At 38.3% G+C, this 16,623-nt stretch overlaps 1 protein-coding gene across 1 annotated transcript in view; it reads left to right on the forward strand.

The window, feature by feature from the left end:
• The window catches only part of pstpip2 (proline-serine-threonine phosphatase interacting protein 2), a 151,409-nt gene that overhangs the window by 81,610 nt on the left and 53,176 nt on the right, over positions 1–16,623 (forward strand). Inside the window, exons 3-4 of the mRNA XM_028791184.2 lie at positions 11,467–11,541; positions 14,459–14,493. Of these exons, the coding sequence (XP_028647017.1) occupies positions 11,467–11,541; positions 14,459–14,493 (110 nt within the window). The remainder of the gene's footprint in view (positions 1–11,466; positions 11,542–14,458; positions 14,494–16,623) is intronic.

The following is a 16,623-nucleotide window of genomic DNA, read 5'->3' on the forward strand; positions in this document are numbered from 1 at the left end:
GGCATGAGTCAGGAGGAAGTGGACGAAGCCCTTGAGGAGGAGTGGAGGTGGAAGGACTGGTGGCAAAGGGACTGTGTTGTGCTTTGCCTTGTGAGCATTGTGTGCTGGACTGTAAATAAACTGAGTGTTGTGTGGAAAAATCATGTTCTGCCTGGACTGTGGGAGGAAACCGGAGTACCCGGAGTAAACCCACGCAGACACGGGGAGAACATGCAAACTCCACGCAGGGAGGACCCGGGAAGCGAACCCAGGTCCTCAGGTCTCCCAACTGCGAGGCAGCAGCGCTACCCACTGCACCACCGTGCCGCCCACCGGATATACAATACAATACAATTTATTTTTTGTATAGCCCAAAATCACACAAGAAGTGCCGCAATGGGCTTTAACAGGCCCTGCCTCTTGACAGCCCCCCAGCCTTGACCCTCTAAGAAGACCAGACAAAACTCACACAAAAAAAAACCCTTGTAGGGAAAAAATGGAAGAAACCTTGGGAAAGGCAGTTCAAAGAGAGACCCCTTTCCAGGTAGGTTGGGCGTGCAGTGGGTGTCAAAAAGAAGGGCATCAATACAATACAGTACAATACATAGAACAGAATAAATCCTCAATACAGTATAAAAATAAAAATTCTAGAAGTACGGAGTAGAATTTAACAGTAGATGATATCACATAATATGATTTGGATTTGTTTTAAGTCCTGGAGACCTCATTCATCAGGCTGCCTCCCCCATTTTGCCTATTTTTAAATCTACAATTTAAAGAGATTGTTATTTTCTTTGCTACGGCCCTGGGACAATCTCTTGGCACCAAGTCTCATGTTTACGGTCCCCACGAGATGCACCGTGGCAAGTGTCTTTGGTCTCGCGGGTCTTTTAAATGTCTTCAGAGAAGATCACGTATCGTCACATTGCTTTTGCTTTCCAGGACAGGATTTCTTTTTATAATATATATAATATATTTCTATCTATTTATGGATTTATTCATAGAGCTTCTGTAAAAAGTCCCATTTTCCATTGGGGACAAATAAAGTTCTATCTATCTATCTATCTATCTATCTATCTATCTATCTATCTATCTATCTATCTATCTATCTATCTATCTATCTATCTATCTATCTATCTATCGATCGATCGATCGATCGATCGATAGATAGATACTCAAGAAGATTCAAAGCTGCCATAGCTACCCAAGAGGCTTCTACAGTACAAAATACTGAATTACAGCTTGGAATATGAATGAGATATTTTAATTTTTAATTAAAAAAAATTCAAACCTTTCTGAAAACATTGGGTTACGAGTGTAGATTGAAAGGCAGAAATGGCAAATTTTTCCATTTAATTAAATGTGCAACACAATACAGTGTACATAAAGTCAAGGGGTCTGAATACATTCTTAACCCGCTGGAAGTTACATCAGCAGCTATTTTGGCTCAGTTCATGTCAAGGAAAATGCTTTCACTTTAATTGTTAATTTTTAGAGTATATAACATCTGTCAACCAAATTATATACTGTACAGTATTTTTTTAAAAGTGTAAAATCAATGAATGCAGTAGAATACCATTTATTATTACTTTGTTCCAAATATTTATTATTTTTAAGAGACCCTGCATATATCATCATCATCATCATCAAGTGTTTTGTATTTAGACTTTTGTCTGTTTTTAATATTTATTTCCATCCTGAAATGTTTTGAAATCTTTTTGATCTGCTTCATGTAGCTTGGTAACTAAAATGTGTAGTCCTTTCTCTGTGTTAAAAGTGTGCTGCTGTTTTATCTGCAAATCTGCTATTTTTACTGCATACAAGACAGTGTAATACACATTGAATGAATACTTACATGTTAGAGATATGTTAGAGATAATTAATTTTCCCAGCACGCAGTCCAATTTACTGTAGCATCATAAAGAGCTATTGGCCATCCTATCTGCTTGGGGCACAAGGCAGGACTCAGCCCTGGATGTGATATCAGTCCACTGTAGGACACACATGCACACCCTCACACTTATTTGCATTGTGGAGACTCAGACTACCCTAACCTGCATGTCTGTGGCGTATAAAAGGAAACTAGAGCACCTAGGGAAAAACAAGATATACAGAGACTTTAAAAAATATTTGCTTTATTTTGAGGCCATATTCAGTAAAGACACCTACAGATTGAGTGCTTTAGGATAGTCATCTACAAGCTTTGCACAGTTGCACACTTTGTTTCCCATTCGTCTTTACAAAATCATCTTCCTCTCTAAAATTTTCCAGGTGGAAAAATAGTTGTGAGAATCTTCAATCAATCACCCACCACAGAAAAGTTAATGGAAACTGTGGAATTCAGATAATGTGCATGCAGAGTTACAGCACAGAAGGAAATAAACCCAGGGGTTTACACTGTATATACAAAGCAGGGCCTACACTGCACATCCTTCAACTAAGCATCTAGCCTTGTTTATTTCAAAACAGGGTTGCAGAGAGGTGAAGCTGTCTGTGCTGTAGTGGACATGGGTCCATTGCAGGACACACCAACTCACACATTCGCACTTTCTAACAGCTGGAAAATTAAAGACCACTATATTTTTGGCATGTGTGTGTGGAGAAAACATGCAGACATAATAGAGAGAGTACACAGGCTGGGATTTTAACTGATGACTTGGAAGATGTAAAATAGAAGCAATAACCGTTTTGTTGCCATACCATCTGATTTAAAAAAATTAGCAATTTTGTATTTATGAAGAAGCCATACCATCTCAAAACAAGAAAAAAACAGATCTGAAATTTAGTTCAATAATGTATACATTGAAATTCTATATTATATACAGTGCCTTCAGAAAGTATTCAGACCCTTTCACTTTTTCACATTTTATTGTTTTGTTATTAGCCTTGTGCTAAAATCATTTTAAATTATTTTTTTTTCACATCAAGCAACACTCAATACTCCAGAATGACGAAACGAAAACAGGATTTTAGAAATTTTTACAAATTTATTAAAAAGCACAACCTGAACTATCATCCCAGCATAACAGACCCTTTACTCATTTACAGTAAATACTGGAGTTTAAGCAGAGCCTGGAGTCTTTTTGTTTATGACACAACAAGCTTTACACACCTGGATTTAGGGATTTTCTGTCATTCTTGTGTGTAACAACAACAGCATTTATTTATATACCACATTTTCATACAAATGGTGTAGCTCAAAAGTGCATTACAAGATGGAAAAGAAAAGTTTATATTAAACAAAAATAAGATTATTCAATACTAAGTAACAAGAATAAAGTAAGACCAGATGTCCTGAGGGATAGAAAAAACAAAAAAAACTCCAGATAGGCAAAATCTGCAGGGGTTCCAAGGCCAAGATACCGCCCAGGCCCCACTTGACATTCTACCTAACATAAATGATCTAAATCAGTCCTTATGGCTCTCAGATTTCACGTGAAAGAATTTGATGATGACGATCATCTGGGATTCTTCCTTCAATCCATATAGATCCTCTCAAGCTTTATCAGGTTGGATGAAGACCATCAGTGGATGGTTGTTTTCAGGTCTCTTCAGAGATTTTCAATTGGTTGAAGACTGAGCTCTTGCTGGGCCACACAAAAACATTCACAGAGTTGACCCTAAGCCGTTGGTTTGTGCTTAGGGTTATTGTCCCGTTGGTGAATCTTCGATCTATTCTAAGGTGCTGTTTGCAGTACAGCAGATTTTCATTCAGAATATCTCTGTGTTTTGTTATGTTTGGCTTTCCCTCAACCCTGACTAGTCTCCCAGTCTCTGTCGCTAAAATCATCCCCATGGCATGATGCTGCCACCATAGTGTTTCACCTTTGGAATGGTATTGTGCAGGGGATGAGTGATGCTTGGTTTCCTCCAGACATGATGCTTAGAATTAGTTTCATCAGAATCTTGTTTCTCATAGTCTGAGAGTCCTATAAGTGCCTACAGTATTTGCAAACTCCAAGGGCATTTTCATGTATCGTCTCGCTGCTCTGCCATAAAGCCCAGAGTAGTGGAATGATAGATAGATAGATAGATACTTTATTAATCCCAAGGGGAAATTCACTGCTGTGGTGCAGTGCTATCCTTCTGGAAGTTTCTCCTATTTCAACAAAGATTATTTGGAGTTCACCTTAGAGTGATCATTGAGATCTTGGTCACCTTTTTTACCTAGTCCCTTATTCCTTATTTTCTCAGTTTGGTTGGGTAGTCAGCTCCAGGAAAACTTGTGGTTGTTCCAGACTTCTTCCATTTCAGAATTATGCATATGCTGCATACATTTTGTAGCCTTTTCCAGATCTGAGCCTCAATATAATCTTGTCTCTTAGGTGTTCAGTCAATTCCTTTGACTTCATGTGAGACTTTGTATAGACCGGTGTGTGCCTTTTCTAATCGTGAATAATCAATTGAATTACACACAGGAGCACATTATTTTTAATACATTTAGAAAAATTCCTAAAATCCTGTCTTTGCTTTGTCATTTTGGGTTGTTGAGTGTTGTGTGATGAATTTAAATGGTTTTAATATAAGGCTGCAACATAACAAAATGTCAAAAAAAGTGAAGTGGCTGGAATACTCTCTGAGAGCCCTTTGTATTAAGTGATGGCTAACACTTTTAATACTTAGAAGATGGATAACCAAGAATGCAAATTATACTTTTTCATATACTACCATTATTAAAAATGCATCAAGTACTGATAGCTAAAACCTGTCTAATGAGAAAACTATAGTTACAGTTTAGCAGGGAGGTGTTACAGTTAGTCAGATTGACAAAAGCATGATAATGCAAAGTGGTGCAGGTGGAACAATGTCTGATCGGGTCATCTTTATAAAGGATTTAATCCAAAACTCAGGTTACAGCTAGACAAAGGCCACACATATTCAGTTTTTTGTGCATTTCATGATACCTTAAATGTCACCAGAAACAAGGGAGTGGGCCACTGGCATGCTACAGGCAGGAACATCATGTGCCATTATTGACAAGCACTATGGATTAAGCCACTCAACTGTGTCCTGACTGCAGGCACAGTTTCAGCAGATTGGCAGGATAGATGGTCATCTGATCACCCTTAAGTGACCACTCCACAACAGGACTGACACATCAGATTGGTCCATCTGAGAGATTGTTTCAGATATGTCATAATCTGGCTTTTTAATTTTTATAGTCTTTTCCTTAGCCCCTATAATGTATTTGATACGTTGTTTCGGGAGCTTTAGAGGTCAAGGAATCTTGTCATTACCGTATATACTCGCATATAAGTCAGGTCTTGAAACCTGAAAAATCGATCATAAAATCAGACCCTGACTTATACGCCCGTTCAAAAATATGGTAATAATTTTTTTTTTTTTTTTGCATCTTCTTGCTTCCTCCAATCTCGCATCAGTTTCTCAAACACAGCAAATTGTGTTGCAACAGCGCAGTTGCCAATTTCGTTCGTCTCCCTAGTCTTTCTCTCCCATGATTTTATTTTTATAATAGAGAGAAATGTTTTATTCATTATGTTAAAAATGAATATCACTTTCCCACTGCACCATTTTGTTTTTGTTGTGGGAATCACTATTTTGTGATCTTCGTCATTTTTGTTGCCAGTTAGTTGCTAAGTAGGATCAACTGAAAATATGTGTCACGTATTAACCACTTCTTGGTTTGTCCAAGTTTGTTCATATTCAAAGAAAGACTGAGCATTCGATTTGTGTGATTTTTATTTTTTTAAAGCCGTTTCTTCTGTCCCTAATTATGATTTATGGATTTCGTTTTGGCTCCATTTACGTGCACTAGTCCTGCTTTTGACTCTTTCACTCTGTTCTTTTGCTGCATTCCCTATTATACATTCTGTGCTTTTTTATGAACATTCCTAACTACCTGGTTTTGACCTTAGCTTTCTTTTTGAACTTGATTTATCTTTTGAATTTCATTTCTAATTACAAATATTTTCACCATGTGCAGTAAGCAAAATATCTGCCACCCATACTGCTGCTGAAACTGCCAGCAGACACAAAGCCTACATCAGTGACAGAACAACTGAGGGATGGGCTCCATGCTGCTGGACTTAAAGCAAGACAACCTGCCACAGACCATCAGCTCACACCTCCCAGATGTCTGGCCATAGTGCAGGATAATTCCAAGCCACACATAGCTGTTGTGACTTCAGCTGGCCTGAGAAATGAATGCTGCTGGGACGCAGGCACTGCCAGGGCTGACCTACTTGTAACTCCACAGAGCACCCTTGGGATACTGTGGATTACAATATTTAGAGACGTGACCCTTTACCTAACAATGGCTAGCACTTTTATTAGGCCCTTCTACATGACTGGGATAACACCAACTGGAGATTCAGAAGGTCAAGTGTCTCCACAGGGTTTGAAGCAGTGGTGGCAACAACAGTCAGTCATAATGCTGAAGGACTGCAGGAAGACTGTTGCTAATATTCACAGCTTTTTTTTGGTACTGCATTGCTTTGTTTTCTTATTACTCTTACTTGAATGTTTTTATTTCAGTAATGAAAGAGAAAATATTGGTCCATGAGTGTTTTATTTCTTTTTTCCTTCTGTATGTGTACAGCTGAAATGAAACCTTTCTGTGTGTTTACTCACTAAATTCTGTTACCTTTGTTAATGCTGTTGTGACAACTCTAGGGGGCGTACCAGCCACCCAAACCCGAACGCAGGAGGCACACTGATAATAGCGCAAGCTTTTTTATTTTGTTTCTTCACTTGGGGGTAACGTCTTCCCCGTTCCCATAAGCCACAACACAGTCACAAAGCACAAACACAATACTTTTTCTGTTCTCCTCTCTCTTTTCTTTCTCCTTCACTCCTCCTCGGCAAGCTTCATCTCCCTCCTCCTGACTCTGGGTCACCGAGTAGTCTCTGTTGACCCCTTATATAAGACACCTGGAAGTGCTCCAGGTGCTCGTTGGCCCACTTCAGGCAGCACTTCCAGGTGTGGGGGAAGAACCGTCCACGCAGGCTCTGGAGCAGCTGCAGCTCCCCACAGAGCTGTATCCAACTCCATCTCCCATGAAGCCCTGCAGGAGTCTGAGGCACCGCTGCCACCCAGGGAGGCTGCCATCTAGCGTTCTGGAGGACGTAATGCTCTGTCCACACTTGCTCCCCCGGTCATTCCAAGGAAGAGGCGTCCCGGCCGGGCAAGGGCCATCCATGACACTGTCGTGTTGTATGAGAATTCTATTAAGACTGTGTAATATATAGAGGAAAATATAAAAAGCTGAAGTTTATTAATCATAGAATTTAAGTTGTATGCTCTTAAGACTTTTACTGATTATAAAATATTATTATGTAGTGTGTGAATGTGATATGCATTTTTCAGGTTTATATCCAATGTGTCATATCGGGGAGATGGAGTCACATAATGGCGTCATCCACACAATCCAAGTGGCATCATAGCAAAATAGCAAACATAACGGTGATTATAAGAAACATGTTTCCAAACAAGAAAATGATAATAGATGTGAATGCTTCGAGGATAAAAACTTCCATACAAACAAATAGAATGATCAGAAAAATTAATTTAGCCTACTTGGCGTTAACCTCAAGTGTAACTTGAATTTGGAAGTATGGTTAAGCCGAAGTCATGGGGCCTCATGTATAAACAGTGTGTACGCAGAAAAAATGTGGTGTACGAATGTTTCCACGCTCAAATTGCGATGTATAAAACCTAAACTTGGCGTAAAGCCACGTACATTTCCACGGTACCTCATACCCTGGCGTACGCAATTTCTCCGCTCGGTTTTGCAGACTGGCGGCACCCAGCATCAAAGCAGTGCTACTGTTTCTGTGTGGTCACCCTTTCTTTCTTAGATCCACATTCCTGACACGGCTTTATAAATACACTGAAACTAACTGCCTATTGTTTATTAGTGTAATGCATCTGATTGTAATTAACCTGCAGCAATATAATGGTCCAGGGAATAGCCATAGCATTCCAAATACCATAACTGCTTTAGCGTTGTAACTCTCACTGCATCTTCTTCTTCTTTCAGCTGCTCCCGTTAAGGGTTGCCACAGCAGATCATCTTTTTCCATATTACTCTCACTGTACCACTCGGAGTGTTTATATCATTGTATCTGAGTGGGGAATCACAGCAGCAGCTAATTGGAAAGAGAATTATCGGTACACAGCATGAAGCAGGCGCTGCCTGAGCCACGGCAAAACGTTTCAGTGACTTTCCTGTATGGACTTCGCGGTTTAGAAAAAGTTTCATCCCAAGAACTATAAACGCACTCAATCAGTCCATCAAGTGCTCCTTGTAGAACTGTTTGTACTTATAAGTACAATCACCTCACTGTAAACTTGCACTACAGTTATAATATTGCACAGCCATTGCCACTTTATAAAGCGCGTATTTACATATGATGACAATATCATTTTTAAGATGAAATGCAGCAAAATATGTTGGTTATATTATACAGATAAAACTTTAACTTCATTTAAATAATCTGTATTGTTAATAATTAAACATGTGAGGGCACGGTGCCGCAGCGCTAGCTAGTTCAGGGATTGTTCCTGCATTGCGTTGTATTCTTGCTGGTGCTGACGTGATACTGGAAGGATAGACGGATAGAATAATTAATCATGTACTACAAAGATATTTCAATGTTCCTTAAAAGTTTTGAAGAATCTGCGTTCTAAGTTTACAAATGGCTTCACGTCTATTACAGAGCTGATTGTGTGGCGATTGGGTATTTGGAGAAAGAAAAGTAAGGACAGGAATTGGAGGTTAGTACGTTTGAAAGAGAGAGTACTTCTGTAATAAATTATTTCATCGAAGGTCGCGCATGGTGCAGCAAGCCTCTTGCGTGAGACATGAACAAGCACTGCGCCACCATGTTCCCATATTTAATAACATGCTTTCATTCCTATCATCATGAAAAAGATATCACGTATACATCTCAGTATTTTAATTATTCAGAGAGCTGTAATATCACGAATGTAATGGATTATGTGTCCTGTCGGAGAAAGAGAAAGCCCGTTTAAGAAGCATGTAGTGATTCACACACAGAGCACATAGAAGATCAAATACAGAACAAAGCATTTAACGTGTTACTTTAGTTACAATGGGATTTGAGAAATTAGTAAATTAAACGATTTTAAGATGAAGTTTATGATGTTCTACTTTAATGGCAAAATAAACTACGTGATTAAAGTGGAAATTTCGAGATTAAAGTTGACATTTCATGCTTTTTTCCCACTGTGTGCCTATTTTTTTTGTCTGTACCCTAATAAGCTTTCATAAGACACTCAGACGGTGGGCTACGACTCGCCTTTTCACGGCGACTTTGATATGTGATTTCTTTTTTTATTTTGGGTACTGTGCGACTTTGTGAACTTGAGCTTTCGAGTTTCTCCGACACTCTGTCACTCGATCAACTTCCTTTTGTTGATTATACCACTGTTTAAACCAACAAATAGAACGTTTTTCCTTTGCCTCCACTTGGTATTCACTGAAATTCTTATATTTTCCCCTGTGCTTTTCCCATTGTCTTTTCACAGAAGGCTATTTATATTGATTTGCATATTCAAAGAGGCGTAATTCTGGGAGGAGTTGGGGCGGGACAGAAAGCGCGTGCACGTGCGTTACTTTTCACGCTGATCGGGATTTATGTAGCAGAAGAACATGGAAGTTTGCGTACGTATAGATTCCTGCATCTGGATTTTTCTTTGCGTATGCACATTCCCGCTTTTGTGCTTACGCCATGTTATAGTGTGAGTTCTACGCACGGCGTTATACATGAGGCCCCTGGAGAGACGTGTGATAATCAGATGTACATTGTTATGCCCAAGTAAATTTTGGACAGTATTCTGCTGCGATCTAGCGAATAAAATAACATTATGCTGCAAACAATCATGAATATTTCTAAGTGATTTGCCACTCTAAGGTAACTCATCAATATTCATGAATGGGGAAAAGTCTTCAACCAAAACACAATGGTGTGTAAATGAGAACTATAAAGCAAATTTTGGAGCAAACTGAAACTGAGCCATTAGTTGAATTAAGAGAATAGCGATGACAATTTGATTTGGTCATGAGATGTTGAAATTGATTAAAACCGATGAATATGGCATTGTATGACTGAACTGGCTTGATACGCCTGCTCAATTCGGTTGTCTGAAAGTTCCGCGTGTTTTAAGTATGCCTGGCAAAGGCAAAATTATGGTGTTCAAGTAGAAAGGCAAGAAAGTTGTCAGCCCCCTAAGCACTGTTCACAGTGCAGCAACTGTCATTCATGTCAGGGGAAATGTGGAAGTCACTAAGCCTTGTGCTGTGGTAGCCTACAGTAACACATGGGGCATGTTTATTGTGTGAAGTGCAGTAGTGGACACTAGACATACCCTCCTTACTATATTTAATTTACATGTTTCTGTTACATGTAATAACATTTTTTTTTTGTTAATCAAAATTCAACATTTTGTTCCAGAGGTAAACATAACACTAAATAGGCTACTGCACAAAAAAATCATAATGTTGTAACATCTGTAGGTAGGAGTGGTGGCTCTGAGGCTAGGGATCCGTGCCAGCAATCAGAAGGCTGCCAGTTCGAATCCTGTAAATGCCCTTGAGCAAGGCCCTTAACTTGCAATTGCTCCAAACTGGGTATTATGCTAATCTGCATCCAGCCCTATGAGCAGGCCCCCCAACTTTCAGGGAAAACCTGGGGGTTGGTGGCTGGAATGGCACTCCAGCTACTGTCAAAAACCTCACACTGTTCCATTCCATTTGAACTAGTGTGCTGCTGAGGTGCTGTGCTGTGCCCAGGTCCTAATTTGGGTTCTTGAGGTGGTTTGTTGTATGGTGGGTGTGGCAACGTGCTGCTCCCACCCTCTAACATCTGTGATATGGTGAGGAACTCTACTATATTGGAGGACTTCATGGTAGATCTGCTGTTTTTCTACATTGAGAAATCCAGCTGAGGTGATTGGGAAATTGGGAATTGCCCAAGAAGAGCTGTAAAAACTCACTGGTGATAAAGTGGGGTAAAATTAAACTTAATAAAATTGGGTAAAATTAAACTAAATTGTTGTTGTCAGTATTTATAGACCATGCTGTATTCCCTTCAAGAACAATACAGTGTTGAAGTAATACTGCTGGGTATAGGATGAGAACGAGCCTTCTGTTTTACTGATCCTCTTCATTGTTCCTTTTAACATGCTGTATGCAGAGACTTCCCTTGCCGTTTATTCTACAGTCTTTACATAGCACTTATTTCCTTTTTGTTTTATTTTTATCTATTTCCATGAAAAATGCTTTCTATTACATTCTAACAGAAGAAACTATATTTGTAGATTTGCTATTTCAAAAATTAAGTAATCCTCTTTTTATTAAAGGTGTGGAATTGTAATAAACATTTACGGTATTTTCTGTTTTTAAAATATAAAATTGCATGCTGTATAAGGATTTTACAAACCAATATAGATAAATGTCGTTTGTGTTTGCTTTTTTAATTCTTTTTTCTTCTCTTTTCAAACAGAGCTACCATTGAAGAAAAATATGGAAAGGAGCTGATTAACTTGTCAAGGAAAGTCTGTGGTCAAACTGAGCTGAAGTAAGACAGTATGAGAGCTATTTTTATGTGGTACTTAAACCTGGTTGCTAGATGCATTGTTAAGACCATCTAATAAAGCCTGTTGTGATCAGTTAAACCCTATTAAAACTGCAGCTGAATCTTTACTATTTGTATAGTTGTATTGCCATGGACTTACACGGTGAAGCATTTCACTTCAAGAAATTTAAACAATGGTGAACTTCCAGTGGTCAACTGCGAACCCACAATGTCCAGCTCAGAAGCAACATGAGCCAAAAGAAGAACTTCTTTAGTCAGCCATGCTGAGACCGTTTCTGAACACTGTGAACAGAGCACTTCCTGGTGACATCAGCACAGGCAGGAGAAAAACTTACACATTTATGTATGCTTTATAGATAACATACCAGAATAGCTATGACTGTTGGTAAAAATAATACAACCGGATAATAGCTGCCAAGTAGCTTGCTGTCTTCGCCTCAAGTTCTACCTGGTCTGGTATGGCCTTTAAATGGTGTTCCAGAAATAGACAACATGGCCTCTCGGAGTATAGCTGCCGAGAGAGATGGTCTTCTCAAGATTGAAAATGGCAGAGAGAGAGAGAGCAAGAACTCAGCTGTCATCACCAGGAACCACTCTGCTCACAGTGTTCAGTAAACGGGTTATGTTGAGTTCTCCTATTGGCTCACACTGCAAGAAGATTTCTTCTGAGCCACATGTGGTGGGTTCTCGACTGACCATCGCCAGTTCACTATGAGTCCACAGCAATTCAGTTGGCAACGAGGGTGGGATGTGAGGAATTCTGCTAAGGTCCACGTAGGGTCACTGTAGGACCCTACCATGACAAAGTAACAGTGAAATATAAAAAGTAGTATTGAAATTGGTTCATAGCATCAGATCAGCCATTGAGGTTATAGTAGGGTATGGGTGCATGGATGTGTAGAATCTGATATTAGATCCAGATTATGTTCAAGAAGGGAAAAAAAAAATTTTAATTGCCTTGCTTCATCTTTAACAGTAATTTACATTACATCAAAATTGTTCTTATAATTATATTAAATATGTGTTTTTGTGTAAATTGAAGCAATAACTTAAAATTAAAAGTGTTGCAGGAGGATTGTGGGTATGAATTAGTTTTGAAGAGTTGATTGAAGTCTGTGACATACTTAAGGTGTTATGATATGTTTAAATTCAGAAATATATTTCTCCTCATATTTTCTGTTAGGTTTTGAAGGTATTCTTTAGGATGCTGGAGTATGTAGATTCAGATTTTATCTCCTTTCTAGAATTTGTTTTTAACAAAAGCGCTTTTGTTTTTTGCTACATTTTGGTGTTTACCATAGCACAGTTTACTTTTCTTTAGGCGTCTCCATTTGCTTGGTTGGTTGCTAGCACCATGGCCTTGGAAGATTCCTGACTATCCTTTACACATGCAATAATATAATGCCAGTATCACAGTGATTACAATGTCTAAGACTGTGGATTGTTTGTATTATTGTATACAAAGTTTGTATTATTGAAAGACTTTTCAGAGCTTAAGTTTTTGACTTTGTCTTAAGGCTACTGATTTTGCTTATTAGCCTGCACATTTCATTTTCTGGATTTGACTCTCACTTAATTTTTGACCTTGTTGTTCTCAAATAATGCATTTCAGACTCTTTTCATAACTGGTATAAGATCAGGGAAATAAGGAGGCTGTGACACAGGTATCCCATGCTTAACCATTGACCAGGAGTGATCTGAGGTTTGGTGCATTCATGTTCTGTACTTCCTGTTTCTTATCTGTTAACAGTTCCACAATCTCAGTTACCTAATGGAACTCATTAATAGGGTCATTCTTGATTAAGTTGCTTGTCTCAATAATTATATATACGCCTACTGCCATTTGGTAAATTAGTCTCAACGTGTCTATTCATGTTCCATGGCCATGTGTAGAATTTTCTGTGCAGTTTGCAAAGCTCACTTTATTTTTGGGCATTTTTCTTGTATTAGCAATTTAATGATGACTTGTGACAAGACACTAGAAAACTGATGTTTACTAGCAGACATTGTCTGCTATGACAACAGGAGTCTTATCTGATCTTACTTCTGGGTATTAACAAGTTTGATGGTCACAATCAGTTTGTGGGTCTTAACCGCTCGCTAAGCTGCTTGATAAAACTGAAACTGGTCTCAGCAAATGTCAGTTCAACAAAACTGTGATAGAATGGTGGAATGAGAAAGATTATTTTAAAAAGTGAAACCAAGTTGTCCAGAATGCATAAGATAATGGTCTGCTTCTTTTTGATTTGCTTTTGGAACATTTTTAATTTTACTATTTAGAATACATTGCCCTTTTGTTTATTTTTTCCTGTGGGGATGCTGTTTTGCTTGCTTGATTGCATGATCAATGCCATAATGTGTGTCTGGTTGCTATAACTCAACATAGTTGCTAGGGATGTTATCAAATTCCCTGTGACCTCTAACATGGAGGCCATTATATTTAAGATGGTCGCTTGCACAGAGAGAGAGAGATAGAGGTTAGGAGCACACGCTGATATAAAATTTAAGATCCTTTGAAGAACTTCAGAACATGAGAAATTTGACCAAGGAGACAATTCAATTCATCAAACACATTGCTTTACATAATAGATAAGATGTCTCAACATCTATCTATCTATCTATCTATCTATCTATCTATCTATCTATCTATCTATCTATCTATCTATCTATCTATCTATCTATCTATCTATCTATCTATCTATCTATCTATCTATCTATCTATCTATCTATCTATCTATCTATCTATCCAAACCAGAGAAAGATGAGTTGAAAATGTGCCTTATCTACTGTACTTGTTACTTTAAACTTTATCTATATATGGCAGTTCTGGACTCTGATGGATGGATGAAAGAAGTGCATTTTTGTAATCAGTAAGCTAATTTTTCCTTTTATTTAACAGCACAATGAAGAGAGCCTTGGATGTCTTCAAACAACGTGAGTACCTTTCGTGTGTTACAGGTTCTTGAGCACATTTATGACACTGTAATTCTTTGTTACTAGCAAGACCCAATTGCCAATGTTGTGCTGTTGGTCAACATTCATTTTCACATGCAAACCAACTTCTGGAAAATCCATTTTTGTAATTTCCTATGCATGTAATAAACTGGTTATTTTAGTATTAAGCTACATTTTTAAAGTCTGAATGAATATTCATAAATACATTTTTAAATGCGTGATCTCCTTTATATTTTGAGTATCCAGGTCAGGAATTAGTCATTATTTTCATTTCTGGCATTTTGATGTTTTTCTGCTTTGATAGGTCATATAGATATCACACAATACTATGTAACTTCAAATAATAACTTGAATACGATCAACAACGAATAACACACCTTTCTTTGAATTTATACCACTGTACATAACTATAATTAAAAACAGGATAGGAAATTGCAATATTCTGTATGTTTACAATTTATGGAGTGAAATGATCAGACTCAACACACTTAAAAAAATTTTTGGGGCAGCCACCCTTATAATTTCCCTGGCTGCAATGGTTTTAAAATCATCAAAAACATCAAAAATTCAAGACAGATGTCCTTGATGGAGTCCAAAACAAGACTAAGGGTTCTTGGAAAAAAGGCAGCTTTAAATGCCAAAAGAGGAAGTGACGTAATGGACCCGGAAGTGATGCTCATCTGGGCGCCAGAACCAGAAGTGATGTCTTCAGAGTTGAATCAGACAAGTTTCCCCATTTCTGGTCTGCAGAGACAACAGAAGAAGGTTTTAGCGCACCCCACCACCCTCTGGCCTGTTGTGGAATTACCTTCACTTGATCCATACAAAGTCCTCCTACTCGCACGTGTGAAATAATGGGTTGAACAATAAAAATTAAGAAGAAATGATGAAGATGGGTTGCTAGAAAATCTACAGAGTTTTTTCCTTTCTCCACCTCCTTGAACCTTTTTACATCTTACCCTCTAGAAAAGAGAATCTTAAAGCATTCAACTGTTATTTGTGTCGCTTTGATGACAACCCCTACATTCCTAAAAAACACTGGAATGTAAAAACAAAAGTTAAAATGGATCATTCCTCTAAGTTACAAGTAAAAATAAAATGAATGATTCAATTACAGTTTGCTTAATTTTTGTTAACATTTGTTGAGGAAATACAGAAATGACTATATTTGGTGATATTTCACAGAATACACTATAAAATAGAACTATTGAGCAGGCTTACCATTGCCCTGCATTCTCTTCTAAGTGGAGATGTTTATGCCCATTGAGCTCCAGAGATTTGGTGATAATTGCTGCATAGATTTGTTCATTATCAACAAGAACAATTTAGTTTTTGTATAGCCCAAAAATTACACAGTGAGTGCCACAGTGGGCCTTAACAGGCCCTGTTTTTGACAGCATCCCCTGCCTTGACTCCCAAAGTAGACAAGAAAAAACACCCCAAAAAAAAAGCTCTTGTAGTGAAAAAAATGTAGGAAATCTTGGGAAAGGCATTTCAGAGAGAGACCCCTTTCCAGGTGGGTTGGGTGTACAATGGGCGTCAAAAAATGAGGTAAATACAACTCACAAAACAGAACACAAATAATCCTCTTCACGGACCTAGATGACCAATCTACCATTGTCACCTGAGGAATACAATGCAATAGCACAGTAGTATTAGTACAAACTAAAAGGCAAAATGCAAGCATAGATTATATCACATATGAGGATTCAGATTCGTTCTGATTTCTGCAGACTTCAGGGAACAAGCCGCTTTCCCCTGCTGGCCATTCCACAGCTGAGTCAGTGCTGGGCCGGCCAATTAGATGAAAGGACCCTTCTACTTGATGATTCCAGTGTTCCTTTATCAGGGATGACTTTTCCATAGGCAGGCAAACAACTTCATTAAGGCATCCAAAGCTGAGTTATGGTTTCTGTCTTTCTGATCTGGGCATAAATAGGTGCCTAACAGTCTTTGAGATACTAGCAAGAAAAATATACAATTAATATTCTTTTATCAGGTGCACAGACATATTTTAGCATTCCCAGAGCAGAGGTCACCATTTCATTACCAAAGCAATTTCATTTTGGTTGAGTAGATGGTTGATGTTAAGTGTCCTGTCACAGTTTT

Source organism: Erpetoichthys calabaricus, chromosome 5 (assembly GCF_900747795.2).
Source record: "Erpetoichthys calabaricus chromosome 5, fErpCal1.3, whole genome shotgun sequence".
Lineage (NCBI taxonomy): Eukaryota > Metazoa > Chordata > Cladistia > Polypteriformes > Polypteridae > Erpetoichthys > Erpetoichthys calabaricus.